General features: G+C 39.4%; 1 protein-coding gene across 1 annotated transcript in view; it reads left to right on the top strand.

The window, feature by feature from the left end:
* LOC108896737 (sickle tail protein homolog) overlaps positions 1-24,235 on the top strand; it is a 93,922-nt gene that overhangs the window by 33,454 nt on the left and 36,233 nt on the right. Inside the window, 7 exon segments of the mRNA XM_051070199.1 lie at positions 7,643-7,928; positions 13,547-13,823; positions 16,403-16,711; positions 20,119-20,223; positions 20,391-20,428; positions 20,533-20,702; positions 21,969-22,144. Coding sequence (XP_050926156.1) covers positions 7,643-7,928; positions 13,547-13,823; positions 16,403-16,711; positions 20,119-20,223; positions 20,391-20,428; positions 20,533-20,702; positions 21,969-22,144 — 1,361 coding nt within the window.

Raw genomic sequence — 24,235 nt, 5'->3', positions numbered from 1 at the left:
CATTAACTCTCTCCTCTCTGCTTTGGCAGCAGAAACAGTCTGATTATACTGTCACTTTTTTTTTATTTGTGTCATGTATTCAGGGTAACTCAAAATAAATCACCATCAGACAAAAGAGCAAAAACATTCACTCAGTAACTAAAAATCATTGGTGTACTTATTTACAATAAATGCTCAGCCTGAGTTTAATAAATGGAAATTATTTCTAGTGTTTCTGTTCTATTCATGTGATCATATTGTTCACATTTTACCTTTTTAAATGTAATTTTTGGACGTTGCTAGTACCGAAATGACATGCAGCTATCAGCGTTACTTCTCATATCATATTAGGTACTTTATTCACACTACTGCTTTTAACTAACAACTCCGCCTCTTTCACATGAGCGCGCTTTGGAAATCCTGGTTGACTTAACAAGTTGACAACCAGCACTGTAAGACTGTATTAGCTGCGTATTTAACTCTACTGTTAGTTTTGTGGTTTTCAAGACCAGATCTGGTTGTTCTGTTGCTCCTGTTGTGCTAAACTGTGAGGCAGCAAAAAAACATCAACCAAAAAAAAAAAAAAACTTGTCCACTGACATTCTTTGAGTTAAATCAGGGTCTTCCCAACTGATGCATCAAATAGTCAACACTGAGGGGGGGTAGCCCTAAAATTGACTTTATGGTACCTTCACATCTCACTTAGGAGTAAAAAGGAACCTTGAAGTTGGACAGAAATAGTGATTTGATTTCTATTGTGATGTGTTAATTCTAAACCAATATGAAAAACCCCATATTGTGATATGATTTTTTTGCCCAGCCCTAATTAGAACCAGTAACAATGCCTGTGTGCAGAATTGAGTTGCAGTCCAGTAAAAAGATGGCAGAATTTGTGCTGCATGGAAAAAAAACCCTCTTATTATTTGACTGAATAATGTGATTATGTTTATCATCTATTTGTAGGTAAACAAGCTTAAAGTGCCATCAGTGGTGATCCAGAATATCCAGTTCTGTGTAACTCTGGTAGGAGGGCAGTCTGTGCTGCAAGTGAAGTGCACAGGAGGAATATTTAGGATGAAGTTGTTGAATTTTCATTATTATGTTCTTGCTATAAGGGCAATGTAGATTTTTCATCTGTGATGATGACATACCATTTTATATCATCATCATGTCATAAACTATGACTGAGTCACTTGAAAAGCAGGGCCTTCGCTGTTGGCACTGAGGCAAAGCCTTTTTATCATTATTATTATTATTGTTTAGTGATAGACCAATATGGATTTTTCAGGGCCGATACTGATCCCAATTATTAGTCAAGGAGGCCGATAACCGATATCTGGAGCCGATATTCATTTGCAGTAAAAGTGAAAATATTGGTGTCCAAATTTTGAATAATACAAACTCCAACACTTAACTTTGTTTAAATGCCTTAAAGCATATGTTTATTAGACATCAAGAGACATCTTTGTTTTAAAATTCTAACAAAAAGTACAGGGAGCTCCCAGGATGTCTTATAAAGTTAAATGAAAACTTAAACAAATAAATAGCTCCCTGAAGTTTTCAACAGTAAATTAAGTTTTCCAAAATTTCAATATAACTGAAATGTTATTTTATCTTTCATTCATCTTTAACTTCAAACAAAAACAAAATGTGCAGGGAGTTCCCAGGGTCAGCAGCATCTCTTATAAAGTTAACTGAAATTTTAAATAAATAAATGAACCGCTTCCTGAAGTTTTATAAAGTAAATAAAATAAAATAAAATTTGTAAATGTAAGTCTCAAATCAATTAGTAGTCCCAGTTTAGCAGCACCAGATTGTGGTGCAAAAAGCGGAGTTGTTCAGCGTGCTCTCCAGTGAGACAGCTTCTCTTACTCTCATAAACTGCAGAGACTTCACTGAAGACGTGCTCACTTGGGACTGATGAGAGTGGTACACAAAGAAACTTTCTTGGTGTTTGGCAGGTAGCTTGAAGCGCCCTTCATTCTGTTTCCACCACTGGAGTAGGTCCCCTTTCCGCCTGTCGATCACTAGCTCCTTGAGGTACAGATGTAGCTCATCCTCAACGCAGCTACTGGCCAGCAGGTCACCTGTGTTGGGTGCCAGCAGAGAACTGAACATCTCATGACCACCGCTGCAGAAATAACTTAAAATTCATGTAAAAGTTTGTGGTTGCAGAAGCTAATCTGTGTGAGTAAATAAATGCAGCGTGTTTGTTATAACATGGTTGATAAAAGTAAACATTAATTTGTGCAGTAAGCTATTGATTTAGTTCGGTAAAGTCCGAGACCTCGATAAAGCATTGATGTCAGCTCAGAGTCATCTGGGACTAGAAAATCATCTCTGTTGCTAGGTCGTTACTAAGGGTCTGATTATTTGCTGTAGTGGTAAACTCGGTTCCATTACACATAGGAGTCCACTGATGTGACTGACTGTATTCCACCAAAACCTTTTAATTTTGAGAGCAAATTGCTCCTCAACATGAACAGATTTTGATTATACATTTTACTTTGTTGGTTAAGATCATTAGCTTGCTGCAATATTTTCTCTTTTAGAGTCACTTTACTCTTTGCACATCACATAGCTGTAGGCTTCTTACACTACAAGAGCCAACAGCAGGATGTTCTTTTAGGATATTATACAAGACTTGAATCGACTTGTGTCCTGCAGTAGAGAATATATTTTTGTTCTATACTTATTTGATTATTAACAATTGGGGTATGGATAGGTGTTAACCCTGATATTCCTTCATTGCATTGTACTACCCCTCCTTAATTATGTTAATTGTTACTGGATTAGTAACTAATTTCAAACTTTCTAAGAAGAGCAGATTTGAGCAAGGGCATTTGGACATAGAGGCTTCAATATTCAACTAAATTGAAGTGGTGTTATCACCAGCCCAATCTGATACATGCACTTAATTGATATTTTTTGAGGTTTGGGAAATCCAGACCTCCTGCATCGTCTGAGAGCTGCAGAGTGGGCATTTTTAAAAGAGGTCTTGGTTGGTGTTTTGTTTAATATTAAATTAATCAATAATAAGATTGCAATCATTTGATAAGGCCAGCGAGGGAGAACATTACGTTTTAGGAGCGAAATTCTGCCCAGCTAAGATATAGGAAGAGAATTCAAATGCTCCAAGTCTTCTTTGATTTTGTTGAACTGTAGGATGAAATTAAACAAACTTGCTCCCCAGGCTAAACAGAAAACAGGAAAGGCCATTCGACCCCAACAATGGCCTTCTCTGCATCTAAAGAAATTGCAAGGTCATCTATTGTTTGTTGTTGACATAACCGAATCACATTTAATAATCTTCTAATATTATCACAAGAGTTATGGCCTTTAATAATCTTCTTTGATTAGAAAATGTAGGTAGGTAGAATTTTGAAGCCCACGTTAAGCAATGAAATAGACCTGTGAGAAGAGCAATTTTCTGGACACTTGTCTTTCTTAAGAATTAAAGGAATATTGGCCCTCTTTTAATGTTGGAGGCAAAATGCCAATATCAAATGAATGATTAAGCATGCTTAAAAAAGGTTTGACTAATAAGTCACTGAACTCTTGTAAAATTTGCTAGTGAACCCATCAGGGCCTGGTGCTTTACAATTCTGAAGTGACCAGATGGCTGCCTGTACATGTTTAGAGAATGGAGCATTGAGATGGAATCTCTCATCTGCGTTCAATTTAGGAAAAAGCCTATTTTTAATCATACCAATCAACCATATCTATGGCTGGAATTTATTGTGCTTTAGTCATGAGATGTACAAGAAATGCAAATGCTGCCACACAGGTGCACTGCATAGTATAGTTAAGCAATTAACATCCAATAATGCTCTATGGCATCTGTAAAAATGCTGTTCAGACCAACTTGATTTTAATATATATCAAGTGACTTTGAAAGGGGGTTCATTGTTGGGGCACAGATGGTTGGAACTTCAGTCAGCTCAGTTTCAGTTCAGACTACTCAACTGGCTTGTGTTTCAATATGAACAGTGACTAAAGTGACATCTGCATTTATCTCTGTAGGAAAGACTTCAGTAAGTAGGGTCACAAATTGTAATTGAAAGCACTGATGACCATGGTTCTCATGCATTAGTGCAATATGGAAGGAAAAATACAGGATGCTGACGGCAAGAAAAGTTAACAATTACATAAGCCCCTCATTAAAAGGATAAATGTGACAAGTTGAGAGTTTTGTGGTGGTCTAAAGATATGAGATATCATCCTTCATGATATTGTGGACCAGTTGGCAGGAGTATGTGTGGTGCACACCAAGAGAAAGATGGATGCTTTACCCCTACAGTGAGGGGATCTCGTGGCTTTGTTATGCTGTGAGGGGCATTTTGCTGGCCTGGTTTGGGTCCACTTGTCCCCTTAGAGGGAAGGGTCACTGCAAATCAGCTGATCACCTTTATCCTATGATGAAACATTTCTACCATGATGGGAGTGGTCTCCTCCAGGATGACAGTGCCCCCATCCATAGGGCACGATGGGTCTGCTCTGCAATCTCTGTGTTTATAAGTCATAAACATTCATGATGTAAATGAGCCAGTAAATAAAAAGGCTAAAAACATGGAGGTGTATTGAGGTTTAAGTTCACCACTCAGACATTCACCATCCTCATCCTCAATAGGTTTTCAACTGTTTTCAGCAGATTAGTTTTTCAGAGCACGATAAAGTCTGACTGATGTTCACAGATGTCATTGGTACTTCAGTATTAGATATTGAAGTCTGACAGTGAACAAAGGAAACTGATGATCTGGAGTCAGGAACTGTCTCTAAGTGCAATCCAAATATTTTGTGACATAAATCAATACAGATAATTTTGTTTTATTTTATTACATAAACCAATACAGAAATGTATGTTCATGCTTCATGTTTAATGAATATAATTAGTTTGATGCCAAACTAACAGCATCAAATTTTTGCATTCGTAAATCTGATTCAAAATATATACATGTATAAAGACTGCTTTAAATGTAAAAGCTTCAATCTCAATGGTATTCTACTCCATTCATCAGCAAACCTAATAACAAATAGTTTAGACCGTAATTCCATTAACCTTTCTTTATTTTCACCTTTTAATTTAGCTTTATCACGACTGTTTTTTTTATGATTTCCAAATTTACTACAGTGACTTTCTGTGACCTCATTATTATCGTCCCTTTTATCTTTGTGCAGTATTCTTCTTTTTTCATCTAACTAGACTTAAATTTAGAGTAGACTTCCCATCTCTGTTGGCAGAATTTGGAGATATGCAAGACAAATTCCACAACATCAGTGGCAAACTAGTAATCAGTCCTAGGTGAAACAGGAGTGATCTGGAATTTAGTTTCCTCCACATATTCACCAGGTCATGTTTACTGACAAGAGACTTCACTGAACTTAATGAGTTGCCCACTTAAGTCTCAAACTTAATTTTTGCTTGTGTGGATCCTGAAGAGGAATCTTTCTTTTGAGATATGAAACTTATAACTCATGATTCGGTGGTATATGAATTAAATTGATTGAAATTAATTGACTTCTGCTGTAGTTTGAATTTTAACTGAGATATGGACTAATTGATTAGAGCTGCAGTGTGGACTTCATATTGTACACTTAATGTATAATACACTGGTGAACATGACCTTCAAAGTGACTGGCACCCTTGCTCCTAATCAAACCACTCCAGTGAACAGAGTGGCACCGACTGATTCTGATTCACTAAACCTAGCAACCACTGTCTGGCTAAGCGGTCTTATGATGCTGGTTATCAACTCGTTAAGTCAACCCAGGATTTCCTGAGCGCATTGATGTGAAAGAGGGGGAGCTGTTAATTAAACCATGAGTAAAGTACCTAATATGATATGAGAAGTTACATAAGTTACAAAAGTTATTGTCTTATGAGCTCAATCTGACTGAAATGTTCATTTATAATTGCGGGAAATATACAACAGCATTTGATGAATAAAAATATTTGCTTTACAGAATGGTTAGACAATTATTTCATATAGTTTAAAACCTAAGGAGAAGTATCAGCAATGTTGGTCTAGATAGCATTGGAATGTGATGTAATTTAGGGCCAGAGATCTGGTGCAGAGAAAGATAAACAAGGAATGGAAGACCCTGATTAGGTCTGTGGATCTGAGAGAGCTCAGTTGGCATAGTTCCTTTTCAGGTTACTGTCTTGATAAAGTAACAGTTAAATATTTTAATGCAAAGACAAAGTTTATTGTGTAGAACAAAGATTTGTGTGTTCATTCCTAAGGTCCAAATGAACCAGGGTCCATTAGAGTTTGTTCTTCTGAGCCGGCCATTTGACCTTTGACCCTGGTTTGGGAGGACAAATTCTGCATCTGCTTTTATCACTGGAGGCTGGATAGCAGATGAGGGTTCATGTCATAATTCTCAGTGACCATACTTTTACCTCAGTTCTGGGCACATGTTCATTTTTTTTCTCTATTAACTTTGTTGATAGTCTGATAGGTGGCAGGCTAACATCAGGCTGATGCCAGCTGTTGCTACAATATATACATATGCATATAATAATATACATATACATACATAAACACACACACATACATAAAATAATAATAATAATAATAGAACTGCAATGGTTGTCTACACAACTACACAACTCTGTTGTCTCTAGATGTACAATATGTTGTAATGTAAATCTGCTATAATTTAACAAAACCTACTTAGTTCTTTAACTAGTGATATGCAAAAGTCATTTTAAATTAATTCTAATAAAAACAGAAAGACTGGGTTGCAGTCCAGAAAGAGAAAGTGGTAGAGGGACAATCTAAGAGCTTTTCAAGATAAAGAGGTGGAATATCCTTGATTTGCCTAGTCACTTGATTTGACTGAGTCTGACTGAGCTGCACTCTACTCGCACTGAAGGCAGAGAGACCCCACAACAAGCTATTGCTGAGACTGTAATCAAAGTGGAGCTGAGGTTGATGAAACACATCCGCACATAACTACTCTTACTCTTCAGATGTGTCAGGTTCAGGTGAAGTCCTCATGATAGGGTGTCAGCAGTGGAACAGTTAAGACTTGCCTCTTCAAGCGCTTCATCTTGATGGGAGTGAGTGCTACAGGATGGTAGTCATTGAGGGCTGACACTGGTGACTTCTTCAGCACTGGTATAAACGTGGCCTTGAAGCATGTGGGGGAAACAGCAGAGCAGTTAACCTGCCCCAGAGCAGGTTCAGCATAAGTTACCATGGAGATTTACCGCAACAAGAAGTGAACCACCGCTGTAAGACTGAAAACCTAGAGTTAAACCTGTTGTTACCTCGCTAAATGCAAATCCTGCTTTGTAGTACAGGCCTCAGGTCTCCCTGCACAGTGTTTGTTTTCAACTGTTGGTTTTCTCTGAGGGCAATTCAGCCTTTGTTATTCCTTTGCATCTCATTCACCTGAATGTCACATGAAAAGACACCTTAACCATGCTGTAGAATTGGCACATCATAAAGCAGATGTGTTTTCCAGCAGTGATGTGTCACAGTTTTGAAGACACAAACCTGATGTGTCTTGCTGACAGGGGATCAAATCAGAAGACATTTGTATGTATCATTCTAGAAGACAAGGATTTGGAGAACTTTTTGAATAAACACCAACCCAAATACAACATTCCCTCAGAATGGGGTTTCAGAGCCCTGTTTTTGTTTTGTTTTTTCAGATCTCCAAGGAGGTACTGTATGGCAGTCACAGTCCAGTCCACACCCTGTCGTCATCCAGCCACGGTACCCTGCATGGCCTGCAGGGCTCCATGTCTCCCCCAATGGTACGCTCCATGCCCTCTTCTCCCTCCAGGATGGTGATGGTGTATGGTCGGGGGAACACACAGGGAGACACAGGGGTGGTGGATCCAGACAACACCACATTACCTCTGGAATGCCTGTCAGGATTTTGCCGATCTAGTGCCAGCAGCAGTGTCATATTGGAGAGGAGAGATGTCAAGCCTGGTGAGATACCTGCAGCGTCCTCAAGTGATTGTTGATGATCAATGTTTGATTGATTAATACAAGCTTACAAAATGCAATGTGAACGTTTTTTTTCTAAGACAAAGGGAAATAATTATCATATGCTATTTTTTGGAGCATAAATCAATTCAAGCCATTTTTTCATTTATATAGCCTAAAATTACATATTTGCCTCTGAGCACTTTACACATTTTATTCTGAGACTCTCAACAGAGGACAGAGGAAGGATTCCTCAAACAAGTTGTATGAAATAAGCTGTTAAGTTACAGAGCTTCAGGAATAGTGTAAAAGCATTTGGAGCAAAGACTGTGGATCAACTCCCATGTCCGAGTGTACAGTCATAAATTTGAATATTACCAGAATTCCTAATTGGAGCTCCTATACCTGCTTCACCTATCCTTATGTAAAAAATGACCAAAGAAAGTCTAAAAACTATGTGCGTGTGTGACAAACAGACCTAAGACAGACCTAAGACATGTCGTCCAATTGGGGACAAAAGCTGTCAGGCAAGTAGTGGTCAGTAAGCCTCCAGGAAATGAATGCAACTCTATGTTAAGTGTGTGTGTGTGTGTGTGTGTGTGTGTGTGTGTGTGTGTGTGTGTGTGCAAGTAAGAGTGTATGTACAGTGCTTGATTAACATTTTGCACCAGTTTGGGCAGAGCAGCTCATACCTTTATCATTATTTGTTATTTGTACATGGATTTTTGGATGTGATTCTCTCACAGCGGGAGACAGGACAACTGGAAATACCTGTGTTGGTGTTCAGTGCCTATATATTAGCTCCTGTTTGTAGAGGTTCCTTGGACCACTGTCTGCTTTTGATTGTGTTTGATTGTTACCAATATGAGAGTTAAAAAGCAAACCTGAAGTCTTGGTGTCTTTTTGAGAGGTTGAAGCCTGTTCCATAAAGTAAGTTTAACAAACTCTGTTTCTAACTTTGACTCATGAGTTTAATTAACCTAAGAAGCTGGAACAGCTGGTATCACCACTGAATTAAAGGACCTGTGTGTAGGATGTTCGTCATAATGTTATGGCTGATCTGTGTATTTAATGGAGATGGTATAATAAACAATTTGAGATCATTTTTAGGACCCTACAAGCACCACAACCAAATTTCAGTCCAAATATCACTGATTTATTGGTTAACACAGGTAAAATTGGTGTTGGGGTGAGCACAGCCAAAATAACAAACAAAACAATCTATTAAAGGGTCCGCTACCTTACTGGACAAAAGAAAGAAAACAAAAATAAATACAGGGATCTTACCTAACTCCCTGACATAAACATGAGAAAATGGGTTTACAGCAAAAAAAAAAGGGCTTCTCAACTGTGGAGCCCCTGTGGTTGTAGCCGCTCTCAGGTCCCCTCCGCTGTCAGACCTGGAAACGCTGCACAGATTTGTTTTTTTACATTCCCTTTTCACTGTACCATACACCTGTAGCAAAGGTAGGTGACTTATTTGCTCTATCCAAAACAGTGATAATGTCTAAATGCTTATGGTAGTCATTAAAATAACTGCAGTTATTATAATATATATAACTAACTGTAAATATAAATCTCGCAAATGTTACAGAGGGTTACACTTGTAGATAGGCTGTTTGTTGTCTTTAACCCTCGTGTTGTCCTCTGGGTCAAAGTGACCTGGTGGCCGACAATGTGCCTTTGTGTGTGTGTGTGTGTGTGTGTGTGTGTGTGTGTAGTAGGATTTGTTGTTGTGCGTGACATTCGTGATTCTGAAGCGGTTATCTTTTGTTTTAGAATAATAGCAAGAAGAAAAAAGTATACGAAATATGAAGGGCAATACGAAGGGCAACGCGAGAGTTAAGTTAGTTACGCCAATGGTGGCTAGCGTTAGCTCATTTTATGCTAGTTTTATGATAGGGTTCGCACTTTCTGTGGGTAAGGTAAGCTTACTGTTCATATGTAACAGTGTGCTGAACGGTTATGTAAGGACTTTAGGAAGGGCAAAGGTCTGCATTTACCTTGGATGAATGTCCACATTGGTTAGTAGTTGTTCAAGAGAACATAAACAGTTTTTCTATCGTTCAGACTGTTCAGTGTAGATGAAAATATATACTGAAGCTGTGTTCATATAACATCATTCAAAGACTGCTGGTTTATGCATTAAGATCTTAACATTTTTTTTATCTGTTGTAGATGCATCATTCGATAATTCTTTTCAGTGGAAAGCTTGCCATTGAACGCTGCACAATGTGTTGTAAACTTTACCATTTCCCTCTTTGAATTGTCCATGACTGCAGAAAGACAGTAGAACGGATCAAGCTGACAGCATGCCCTCTCATGCTAGGTGAAGTTGTTTGTTCCACTGATGATGGAGGAAGACTGCCACACTAACAGAGAACAGAGAACTGATACTGGAGCCATTCAAGTTTGTGTTTGACAACACTGAAAACGTGAAAGTTCTGTGAGGAAATGGAGGAAAAAATTCAAAAGTTAAGCAGTATACATAAACCTGTGCCAATAGTGCAGTACAATCTAAAAGTTAAATTAAAGTAGTTACAAAGTACAGTACATGTAGGAGGTGGGAACATCTACTGTAATAGCATACAATAGAACAGTAAATATATATATATAACGTGCTAAATAATATACATAAGATGTCTCATGACATAATTAAGAGTTTTTACTAACTTTTCCTGTCCTCCATATGTGCTGACATTGCTTGTATGGTTAAAACATTTAATTCGCCTATATTTTTTCCTCTGAAGATCTTCAGGTTTACAGTACAAGTAGACACGTCAGCTTCTTGTGTCATATTAAACACTCATAGTTGTCAGTATGTATTAAAGTCGACTGATTGCAGTAAAATGTCGTTGTATTATTCATAGGGAAATTCAGAATGAAAATATGTGAGAGCAATGGCACATGTAAACGGTTAATAGTAAAAATTTTTAATCAATACAAGTTGCCACAGTGGCATAGATAGATAGATAGATAGATACCCACGTTATGTGCCAGATAGACAGAATATGCAAAATTAACATATGTACCACAGTTAAGGAATGAATAGTTTTCAAATTACAATGTTGACCAATGTTTACCAATTAAACAAATGGAAGCCAACGACTCAAGTCAACGACTTCACAATTTTATTTTGCATGTATTTCCGGGCCTTACAGCACAGGGGACCTGAGATCGGAGGCTACAACGAGAGGGGCTCCACAGCGGAGGCCTGCAGGCAGAAATGAAATGGTCTCACAGGTGCACCCCCCCAGGAAGTTATTGGGTGGACTCCCTCCCATGTTTGCTGGTCTTTGGAGGCCACTGTATGTTGTATGGACCTCTGTGAGTCTGGTCAGTCTCATCTTCTTTCTGTCTGCAGGCTGAGATTTTGCCCATGTCCAACCTGCCCCGGTCCTCTCACAAAGCCCAGTCACTACATGTCTATACGCAGCATTGTTTTCATTTTCCCAGGCTACGTCAGTCAGTCTGAGATCTTCTGCTGGAAAATCTCTGGCTATTTTGGACCAGTTGTTCCCCATCTGGGTCAGGAGTAGGCATTGCAGTTCAGTGATTGTGGGTCTGAACTGTTGGCAAAAAATCAGGAGCTGTGTCACATACTGCTCCCCCGTTTTGAACTAGGGGGAGGTGAGAAGCGGCTTCCTTCATATTGTTGAATGTCCATGGGCTGCAGATTAACTGGGAGGTCCCATCCCCTGCTGGCACCTTGATCATAGGTGCCAAAAAAACGGTTGCCTCTGGTTCTTGGAGCAGAAGCTGGTGCCCTGTGGTGTTCTGCTGCCTCGTGGAGGGAGAGTGTAGGGTGTGCAGTATTTGGTGCTGTACGGTGGAGGTCTCATCCAGTAGTCATTGTTTTCGCTGAGGTGGTATTATAGCTGGCACTGCGGTGGCTGCTGGGGCCATAGCGGCTGCCCCCATGTCAGGGTCATTCCCATCCTCCAGGTCCGGAGCACTGGCTGCCATGGCCTTTCGTCTTCTGGGTGGAGCCGAGTCCAGATCAGGGTCTAGTTTGAGCCTAAAACTGCCTGTACATGGGAAACCACACTGTGCAACCCATACCTTAAGTTGGCCAACGCTTAGTCTACCATACCTGGTGATCATAAATCGAATATAAGGAGAAGTCCACTGAGGTGAATTATCAGTATCATTTGATTGTTTATTCTTGCTATTATTGGAGCCCATTACTGAAAATGAATTTGATTCATAATATTAGAACTTTAGTACTATTATTATTTTATATATATTTTTTTGAATTTAGTTGCTACTTCTGAGGTGGTTGTAGGGACCTTAGATTTCATCAACCAGTTTTTCAACTGTAATTTTTACTCTTTTACACTCTTTTTTTTGTGTGGTGTTAAAAATTACCAAGTGAGAAATGCATTAAATTTCTATAGTGTTGTCTCTGGTCCTAGACCCGAAGCTTCCCTGATTCTAGAAATTGATCGAGATGGAGAATCTCAGAATTCACTTTCCAGAAAGACATGGTTGTTTGCCCAAAAAGGGATTCGCTGGATCACTGTGGTGAGCAGGCCCTGGTCCTCAGGTGCCAGGCCCCCAGGTCTCTACCCTCTTTTGCGGGAAGGTTGAGGTTAGAGTCCCAGACTCTAGTTGTGCACAATCTTCACCTGCAGCGCTGAGTCCCAGTGATCCCACTTCTGATGCCAGGTTGTTATGGGAATCTTGTCTATTGAATAAAGCACAGAGTCAACGGCTGTAAATTTAATTCATACAGCTAAACAAGCTGTGTAATCTCCTGAGGGTGATTACCCCTTATCACTTCCTGTCCTTGACAGGGCAATGAGCCCTGCCAGTTTAGCCTTGATGGTGCACAGAGAGTGAGGCCCCCATGATATGATTGTTTGTTCACAGATCTGGGGTCTCCACTATCCGTCCACCCGCTGATGTGTAGAAGAACTGAGCATATTATATATATATGCTCACTTCTTTGATTTCATTAGGTGCAATTGAAGTACAATACAAGTGATAAAGATTATCAATAAATCACAATTATCACGACTCGTATGAGAATGTCCATTACAGACATTATTAGGTTTATGTGACAAACTCATTTATTCATCATTTAGCACACAAAAAAAATCCTTAATGGGTGATCTCTGATATGATCTTATGTGATCTTTGATTTGATCTGATATGTTTTCACTAAATCTGCTTCCTGGAACAGATCCCAGGTCCAGGTTTCAGTCCTGCATGGTTCTTATGTTTCTTTTCTAGAAACAGCTCGTACCCATCTCCACTCCCTGCTGAACTATTCAGCCATTTAACCAATTATCTCTGGATTGAAAACAGTTCATAATAGAATTTAAGCAACAGTGCAGCAGACTTCTCCGTACAGGGTGTACCCCTGCTCTTGCCCAGTGACAGCTGGGATAGGCCCCAGCCCCCCCGCGACCCTTAACGGATAAGCTGCATAAGTAATGGATGGATGGATGGATGCAGCTGACTTTTCAAATAAAACCTACATGATCTAAAGTGATCTAACTGCCGACTTCTCCTAACTAAATCCATGTTTAGAAATGTTTGCTCTGATCTGTTTGTTTGCTTAGCTCCAAGTCTGATGTGTGTGTGTGTGTGTGTGTGTGTGTATGTGTGTGTGTTAGATGAGGACATTGGCAGCAGTAAGAGCATGGCCCTGGTGGTACATGGTGAAGGAGGACCACATTACCCAGATTCCTACTGCTCCTCCCTGCAGGATGGAGGAGGAGGTCCCCTCAGCATCACCTCCTCCCAGTGCAGTGCTCCTCCCTCTCTCACTGCAGACATGGTGGATGCTGGGGTCCCAGGGATCCCAGGGGGACTGCAGCAGTACCGGGCCTCCATTAAACCCCTGATGGGCTACGGAGACAGCATGGACCATGTGACCCACTCCATCCACAGGTGCGCACACTGATCACTCGATCCAGATTCGTATGCAGTGTCTTCATTTGGAAACAGTGGCACAAACATGAAAACATAACCCAATCCAGCTGACTTGTGAAACATCTGAGTACTGTTTGAAGGTGATTTTTTTTCAGTCAGTTCTGCTTAATTTGAGCATGATCTAACAGCAGAGCACAGAAAGTGAGGGGTTGACTAAGGTCACGAGCAATACCTTAATGTCAACAAGAACATATTTTATTAATATATTAATTAATATATCAGACAAAACTCTTCCAGCAGGTTTGAGTTCTAATCCTTAGGATTTCAATCCTGTTTAGTGTAACACTACAGCAAACAGTGATTGTGCAGCTACTTTATCAGAAATACAACACATACAAGAAATACAGCATGGTGTATGAGTTTACAGTGCAGCCACACAAACTCACATTTTTTGCCTCTGTTACTCTCTTATATCTCCAATGACACCATCAACTTAATTGTTTTGAAGACAAATTTATAATAATCACTGTCAGCAGTTAGTGGCAAATACCAAGTTTCCTGTGACTGCTTCACAATAAAGGCCAGTCTTTACATGTAAAGCAGCAGCAGTAGGAAATGTTCTCTATTAGCAGTAAATTAATACAGTTCTGATATGGCTGTTGGGGAGTAACCAGTAAACCGCAAAGCTGTTATCAGTCAGATCAAACTACAAATGGTTACACTAGGTTACTTTGGTAAATGGATGGTAAATGGACTTGTACTTATATAACGCTTTTCTAGTTGTATCGACCACTCAAAGCACTTGTACACTACGTGTCACATTCACCCATTCAAACACACATTCATACAGCGCTTGCTCTGCACACGAAGCACTCTAACACATTCATACCGATTCACACACCAATGACATTCACACCATCAGAGGCAACGTGGGGTTCAGTATCTTGCCCAAGGATACTTCGGCACGGATTGGAGAAGCCGGATCGAACCACTGACCTTCCGATCAGTGACCCGTTCTACCTACTGAGCCATGGCCTCCCCACTTTTTGCATCCCTTTCTGTCATTGTCTTGTGTGTGAGGGTAATTCAATTCAATTTTTCTATTCAGTTTTATTTATATAGTGCCAAATCACAACAGAGGGGATAGAGAATAGTAAGAGCAGAACATAGTATAACATAGCATAACAGTAATAGTAATGATAGTAGTGATAATTAAAGTATTAACTGCTAACTTAGCAATAAAACTAATAGCAGTACAGGTAAGTTATAGCAGCAGGTGTTGAGTGGAGTTCTATGAGCAGCAGGAGACTTGCAGATCAGACTCTCCAGCTCCAGAGGCAGAAAATGAAAATAGAAGAAAAATAAAAAGAAAAAAGAAGAAAATAGAAAATGACAGAAGAGGAGAGAGATGGAAGAGAACACGACTACGGGAAAAGGGAGATATTGAGTTAGTAACAGGTAATCTGAATCTAGTCAGTAAAGGCTGACTCCACCAGTAACAATGAAAACTGCCATTGTTACATTCTGTGATTACCTCTGGAGAGGTAATCACAGAATATAACTACACTGAGTGGCTTGTGCAGGCAAAATTATGACATTAGAAATGGTCAAAAATGAGGTGTGGTGTCATGATAATCTTAAAGATTATAACTTGAAATAATTGTGTACATTTATAGTGATATTTTCCTTCATTCATTTTGACAACTGATTTTCATAAAACAATAACACATTATGACCACATAACCATGACAAATGTAGTACTACAAATGTATTAAAAAAACTGCTACTCGTAATAGGTGTGAAGTGTATACGTAGCATAACAGAGGACTATTAATTAGTCAAATAGTTTTAGCCCTTATTTACTGAAGGACCACACTGAGATTTATCAGGTGAAATGAAGGAAAGCAATGCTATAAGTTGTGGGTTTTGGATCAGGTACATATTTGAAGGTATTTCCTTTTGATTGTGGGAAAATTATAAAAGTATACAGATAGCTTCTACAACTGATTTAATACTGCTGACTGACCACTGCAGCAAAGAAAAATATTTCTGAAATCAGTCCGTGACAGTGGTAAAGCAACTATAGGAAGGAATGAGTGACAGTAGTAAATAGTCAGCAACAGCACCAAAGAATGATCATCAGCAAAAGATTCAGTAACAGTAAAGAATCAGAGACCGTAGTAAAGTATATTGCTGCAGAAAGATAGAAGAGTAGCTATTATTTTTTAAATCATTCTCCAGTTCTTTATTCCTGATACAATAAAACAATTATTCATCTGGTTTTATCAGCTGTAGCTGGTCTCATTTACACTAAATGAAAACATTGAAATAAGACATTGTTGTTCTGCTTATGGTTTGTTGTAAATAATTATAGGTAAATATCCCCTTTGGTAATGGCAATGCCTCTATTTAATAAGAGAGGCAGACCTGATCAGTGATATCAGCTGATGTAGTGATTGATTTGAATTTAGACATGCAGACATGTGAGTAGTAGTATTTTTCCCTGGTGTGGACCTCACTCTGGCCGTGAAGACATTGTTCTTTTAAGTAGGTGTACATGAATCCATCCATTGCTCCATCTTTTTTCCATCATCCAGGCAGAAGAGCTGGAAGTATGGACACAGCCAGCTACATCCTCTGGGAACCAAAACCCCACCCACTTCCCCTTGCAGAGTCAGGATGAGTGATGGACAGATCACCGGAAGTGTGGGCCTTGTGTCTCCAGAGAGGATGTCACAGGTTCGCCAATCCCTGCAGCGGGACAGTAATGGAGCTACAGTGGAGATCACAAACAGAAGCAGAGGAAGAGGCTTGTCATCTTCCACCTCACCTGTTTTTATGAACAGCCCTCTCACACAACCTGAAAGATTGTTTCAGGGCTGTGTGACTGCCAGCAACACCCAGAGGTGAGCTAAGAGTCACTCTAGTCATCTTATTTCACTGTAAGCACTTTATGCTATGTTTGCTAAATTAAGAAAAAGTCAGCTGATTACTATTTTTGTTTGTTTGTTTGTTTTCTTCCTTGCATCTGTCACTGTGATGTTTGAGGGACGGTGCCAGCTCATCAAGTTAGTTTACTACTTTAAGTTTAGAGTTCGGAGGTCTGAGAGTAGCAACTACAAAGTCCACATAAATCTTTGGTACTACCTTTAGTAGTACTACCTTTAGTAGAAATACAGAAATAACGTATTTACAAGTGGGTCACTGTAATGTTTGGCTTTTTAAATAGAAAATCCACAAGGCTAATATAGGGTTGAGCCCTAAATATTATTTCAACTATCATATGGCTTTGTTTGATAGTTCTACATTTTATATAAAGAATCAATGATTGGAATCAACTGCAATGATCGATCCTCCAGTACGCATGCTGAAGTATCCTTGGGCAAGATACTGAACCCTGCTTTGCCCCCAATGTGTCATCGGTGTGAGAATGTGTTAGAATGCACTTTGTATGTTTAAAAACAAGTGCTGTGTGTGAATGGCTGAATGTGAATTGTAGTGTGAACCGCTTTGAGTGGTCGATAAGACTAGAAAAGTGCTATAAGTGCAGTCCATTTAGTAATTTGTACAGCAGGTCATGGTTCAGCAGAGAGCCTGAGTGGAAAGAGAGGACGGGGGAAGAACATCAGCGGACAGGGATTCATATAAGCTGCTGGGACATTCAGGGTTTCTACTCCCCAACCTTTGAGCTGAAGAAAGAAGTCCTTGAATTCATAGGTATCAAATACGTAATGCATCTCTGTCAGGTCTTAGGTCTGTGCATTCATATGTATATTCAGAGGGGACTCTTCAGAGAGAGATTCACATAATCCTCAGCTCTTGGATCAAGTGTATAAGAATATCCAATCAGTGACATGGAGTCCTCCACTAACCGTGCTTCAGACAGCAAACCCCACCTTTCAAATATTAACTAAATGAATGTGTTTTTTGAACTCTCAGGTCAAATGACAGACAGAAACTAGAATTACTGCCTTGTGGTTGTATGCCAACCAGTCTAATTGTTGTTAATTAGCATGTGAGATATCGCATTCACAATGCCAAAAACATGTTTTGTGAGGTCACAGTGATCTTGACCTTTGACCATCAAAATCTCATCCAAGTCCAAGTAAACATTTGTGCAAAATTTGAGGAAATTCCCTCAGGGCAATCTTGAGATATCTCATTCATTAGGCCAAAAATGTGTTTTGTGAGGTCACAGCGACATCTGCCTATGACCACTAAAATCTAATCAATTCAGCTATGAATCCAAATTAATGTTTGTGCCAAATTTGAAGTGATTCCTTCAAGACCTTCCTGAGATACCATGTTTACAAGCTGTATAAATGAAATCCTACTTACAGATGGACCTCAGACAGTGGAGACAAATTCATCATGGCCTTAACCAAAATTAATATGTCCCTACCAGATGTGGTGTAAACAAGGCCACTTATAGTATAAATATGATATTTCATAAAGAAGCTATTAAAGCTGACAGTGTAAAACAAAAACAGAAGCTTAATAAAAGGTAAAACGTAAAGAATTGGCTTGTTCAAGAATGCAGGATGATCAGAAAAGACCTGAGAAAAATGTCAAATCAAATGAAAAGCACTGCCAACCAAACATGCATTTAACCTGTAATCTGTTGTACTTGGTACTCATTGTACGTCTCATGCTTGAAAAGTGCAGTGAGTCCATTTGCAAACGTAAGAATTAAACCTACAGAAAGACAACCGTTGACTCTGTGCTTTACTGAACAGAAGATTTCCATAACAAGCCCATCCTTATGGATCAGGTACAATGAAATTGTAAATAGATATAAATGTACTTATCAGGGACAAAAAAACAAAATTTCAAGAAACTTGAAGAAAGCCATTAATCAAAATCAGTTCTGGGATATATGGAACAACTTCAACACAAAACCCCCGCAGGCATTACCCATCCAAAATGGTGACAGAGAGCACATTTTTAATATCCGTACAGACATACAAATGAATTAATTCAGATCAATATATTATAAAGGAAAAATGTCATAGTTTGAGGGGATTTTCTTACTTCTGGTGTGCTTTAATATTTTCAAGGCCTCATATATAGTACCAGTCAAAAGTTTGGACACACCTTCTCATTCAGTGGTTTTTCTTTGTTTTTATTACTTTCTACAATCATAGATTAATACTGAAGACCTCAAAAATATGAAGAAACACATAATAAAAAATGTGAAATAAAGCAGAACATGTTAGAGTCTTTTGCTTTGATGACAGCTTTGCACACTCTTGGCATTCTCTCAGCTTCATGAGATAGTCATCTGGAATAGTTTTCAATTAACAAGTGTGCCTTGTCAAGAGTTTGTCAATAATTTGTGACATTTCTTGCTTTCTAATGTGTTTTAGACCATCAGTTGTGTTGTGCAGAGCTAGGATTAATATACAGTTCTCTCTATTCGACTACTGTTCTAATCCACATTATGGTAAGTCCCACTCAACTAAGTAAAGAGAAACAACAGTCCATCTTTACTTAAAGACATGCAGGTCAGTCAACCTGGAAATTTCAAGAACTTTGAATGTATCCTCAAGTGTAGTCATGAAAACCATCAAATGCCATAATGAAACTGGCTCTCAACAAAGTGTTACATCTGCTGTAGAGGATAGGTTAATTAGAGTTACCAGCCTCAGAAACCACAAATTACCAGCGCTTCAGATTGGAGCTCTCTCTCAGGTTTGAGGGGTGGCTTCTGCACACCGCATTTATCGGATCTTTCCATAGATGTTCAATAGAATTAATATCAGGGCTCATGGATGGCCATTTAAGAATAGCCCATTGTTTTTTTCAGCCATTCTTGGGTGCTTTTTAGCAGTGTGTTTTGGGTCATTATCCTGTTGGAGGACCCATGTACAACCGAGGCTGAGCTTTCTGACACTGGGCAGTATGTTTCTCTCCAGAATGCCTTGATAGTCTTGAGCCTTCATTGTGCCCTGCATGGATTCAAGGCCCACTGTGCCAGACACAGCAAAGCAGCCCCAAAACATGGCTGAACCTCCCTCCATGTGAACATAAAGCTCACGTGACTTGCCAAAAAGCTCCTGTTTTGTTTCATCAGTCCACAGAACATTCTCCCAGAAACTTCGTAGCTTGTCAACATGTATTTTAGCAAATTCCTCTCAGGCTTTTTTCTGTTATTCCTCCAGTAATGAAGTTCTCCTGTATCACCCCCCTCCCCTCAAACATTATCATGTCTGATAAACTGCTTACAGTGCAGTTGAAGAGCTGAATACACGTGTTACAACACTACTTGACAGACAGATGTTATGTAATGGAAACATGTGTTTCTATTTTTTAGTGAGAGAATGAAAGCCATGGAGGAGCAGATAGCCAGCCTAGCAGGGTTGGTGCACCATGCTTTGTCCATGGGACCAGATGTTCAAGGAGTCAAGGACACTGTCAGGTCTGAACATCTGCCTTTATCCCCTTAAACCAATGTCAGCTTATAAAGTCTTTTATTCCACTGAAGGAAGAAATAATTCTGGTACTAACGTAAACTTAGTCATGTATACTGTATAAACCCTGACTAGAACAAGGATCATGAGGTTTGAGGTCTGTGTGTCTTCTCAGTGAGAATGCTGGATGCAAACTGCTCAACAACAGACCTGGTGAGATCACAATTACAACACATGTTGACATTACTATCATACATACGGCTACATATGCGCTTAACATAACAATAATGTTAAAATCACCTTTCTTTGATTTTCAGGGGTGTCACCTGAGCCTCAGAACCCTGCCACTTTGATTGACAGCTGCAGTCCTGCCCTTCTGGCTCTTCAGGCTCCTCCCTCTGACAGCAGGCTGCAGCAGGGCTTGGTATTAGCAAAGAGACATGTGTGTGAGCTGCGACTGCAACTCGGCCAACTCAGACACCTACAGGTACCTGTTTCACTTATTCTTATCAGTGCAGCATAAATAACAGAAAAAAACATAATAATAATAATAACTGAAATGGATGCAACATGATCACACTATAGATGAAGGCTGATTAATGGATAATGTACAAAGAACAATATACAATGTATGTATGTGAATTACAGTGAATTACAGATTTGTGTAAGCCTTAAATCAACTGATTATTTTCTACAATAAAGAAAGCATGAAATGATAATGTCAAAACAGTGTGACACTGTGAAAGACGTTGATACAGTAATGATGAATTATCAGATGAGTCTGCAGTTCCCCTCAGCTTTATCAAGTTTTATAGTCAGTTTCAGCTCATTGTTTATCTGCCTGGACCACAACTTTACAGTTTTGGTTCACTCTCGCTGCTCTCATGGTATTGCTTTTGGCTGCAGTAGGTCTGTTTTCAGAGTAGAAGCTGTTAAAAGTCACTGTCCGCAACCTGCTCAGCAGCAAACACCAGACAGACACTGTTAGAGACTAGCTGATGAACATAGTGGAGCATGTAGAGGCAAATATTTCTCTCAGGAGTTGCTTGAGACCAAAAACAAACCAAGAACAAAGGTGGACACAAACACCACCCCAAATAATTGGTTATGTTGCTCTGTAACTGCTGGATGTGGAAATAATCCACTGTTTGATAACAAGTTTACCAACTAACAACTATCAACTAAAAACACCAGTCACTGCAGGTTTAAACCGAGTACAGCGTGAACTTAGACAACATGTGATGTTGTTCAAAACAAAAGGGAAGTGGATGCTTTAGTCCTAAGGCTTCAATCATGTGACACATTCTGAGTGCAACACTACATGTGGGTAGGGTTTAGTTATGAGACTGTTAGGACTGTTCACCTAACCCTAACCCACACTGTTAGATCAGGAGGAGGGGGATAAGGCTGAAATTAATAAATTGGACCTAAGCCACACTTCTTTGGAAATGTAAACAAACTTACTGCTCTGCTAGCTAGCCAGCAGCTAATAGTCAGGTGTGGCTCTATATGATGGCCAGGGGTTGGCTTGTTACCTCAAATCACACTTGACTGGATTTCTGTAATTCCCCTGAAATTCAAGATGAGTCAACAAAAATATTGTATGTGTTACAGGCAAAGAAAAAAGGAATTTGAAGAAAAAAATATTCTGAAATGATTTTTGTCTTATTTAGCATGTAAACAATACAAAAATGATCAACTCAAAGGCACAGGAGTAGGAGCTGTAAATGTATTTTTGTTCTATGTGTTTCAGCTGTCAAACCAAGAGAGTGTAAATGCGATGCTGCAGATGGCAAGTCAGGAGCTGTTGATGTTGATGTGTGATCGGCTGGCTCAGTCTGAGGAGGCAGCATACAGATGGAGAGCTGAGATAGAGGGGGAGAGGACCCGCTACCTGGCTACAGAGGACAGAATACTCATGCACCTCAGGTAAGTTTGAATTTCGTTGGAAACTGTCTATTAGAAGAATGACTCACTGAAAACGTAGTAGTAGCACAGCCATTCTCTTACAAATAATAAGTTGGTTTCATTAGAAATAAAACACAGCCTTGCTCAAGTCAGGACACAAAGATCTGTCAACACAGTTGTGGTCTGCTATGATCAGTAGCTCATGGTGGCTAATGTTAGCAAACTTTAGATAGCTATTGCTGTGTGACTGACATTACTGAGTCAGTTAGTTAGTTAGTCTCTCAACACGTTCGGACCTACCTGTCCTGTCTGTGGCCCACAGCCCCACTACCCCTCGTGCTCCCTGTCCTGCAACCAATTCAGTTCAAACTCCTTCATATCACTCACAAAGCCCTCCATCATCAGGCCTCCTCTGACCAACCTCCTGTCCCCAATATCCAGGACTAAGCACTGACCTGGGGTGACAGAGCCAAACCCTCCCTTTTAAACTCTCTCCCCAAACATATTCTGACGTTGCTATGTTCACTACCCTGAGCTTGTGTTGCGTCCCTCTTTTTTACTCATTTAATTATCATGTAAAGGGTCTTTTAGTATCTTGAAATGCACCATGTAAATAAAATTTCTTAGTTTTATTTTTATAACATACATTAGTTTTGGTCGTGCCATGGGATTTGTAGACTAAAAGAAAACTATAGACTAACACCAGACTTATTCTTCAACAACCAATCATTGTTAAAAGACAGGATAAAATTACATTTTGGTAATACTTCCATGTGACAGGACATGTGTCAGCCTACTTTGTGGCAGAAAGTGAGCTAAGCAGAGAAACACTGGATTTAAGTAATTCTTCTACACTGTGCAACACTATGAGTGCATGGCAAAACATCAGCTCTGTGAAATGTCAAGAGATGATTCTCTTTTGCTCAATTTTGAAGCACAGATTGGACTTTCCATTCGTGGCAATTATTTCTGAAGTTGTGATATAGCCTTTTCAACATTGACATGCTTACTCTGACATCATGCCTCAAATGATGTCACTGCAGCTGTAGTCAAATCGTTTGTGGCATATAAGACACAGCACAACAGCATCTTTAGGCAGAGAGAGAATGTGAAGAAACATATTGTTAAAAATAGAGCTGGGGAATGGGCAGTGATTTGATCTGCTATGGCATGGGTTTCCAGAAACATCAGGGCTTTTTCTCATGTTAACATGCCACACATTGACTTCATAGCACAGCTGACTGTGCAAACAGAGGCCTGGCATTTATCATGAGCAGGAGTTTCAGAGTGCATGTGACACAGTTATCTCCCTGCACACCAATACAAATCACATCCATCATTACTAAAATACCAAACATCAACTAAGCTTCACCTATACGCTTTTCTTCACAAAATTACTAACTCAAATGTCAGTTAGTTTATATTGCTTAGCAATCTAGCTTAAATATATTATGAACTGAAAGATATGCCACTTTCTTTGTAGAGAGAGCCAGTGATTGAATTACTTCAGCCTGGCCGAGACTACAGGTGTTAATAAACTTTGAAATTGGTTTGCATTACGCACATAACCTAGCAGATGTTCTTCCCTCTATCTCAAACATACGTACACTGTAAGATTTGAAAATAATGGTGCATCACACACTACAGGATATTGTTGAGATTATTGTGCCAGAGGGATCAGTCAGGGAGCAATGCACAGAAAAGAGACATTGGCATTGAAATACTTATATTAGACAAAATTATATTAACACTGAAAAAAGTTCCACAGAAAACTAAAATACAGACAACGCATCTTGTCAATCTGCAGATTTTTTTTCTTCATGTCTTCCTTTTTTCAGTGACAGTTTTTTACACTGCCAGTAATTTTTCAGTGTTACTGGTTTTCAGTTTCAACTTTCTTGGTTTTTGGTGTCGAAGGGAGGGGCTTTAAGGGAGTGGCCACAATGACTGCAAGTCAATGTCTGCAATGTAGTGTAAAAGTAAATCCTTGCTGATTGAGATCCAATTCAGTTCAAAATAGTTAGCCACTATACTGTTGTATAGGACCGGATTCTCAACTCCATTAGCAGACATCCCACCCTCGACAACTTTATTTCAGGGAGCCCTGGCAGT

The sequence above is a fragment of the Lates calcarifer genome, linkage group LG4 (genome assembly GCF_001640805.2).
Source record: "Lates calcarifer isolate ASB-BC8 linkage group LG4, TLL_Latcal_v3, whole genome shotgun sequence".
Classification (NCBI taxonomy): Eukaryota; Metazoa; Chordata; class Actinopteri; family Centropomidae; genus Lates; species Lates calcarifer.
This window is presented reverse-complemented; position numbering and strand designations above follow the sequence as displayed.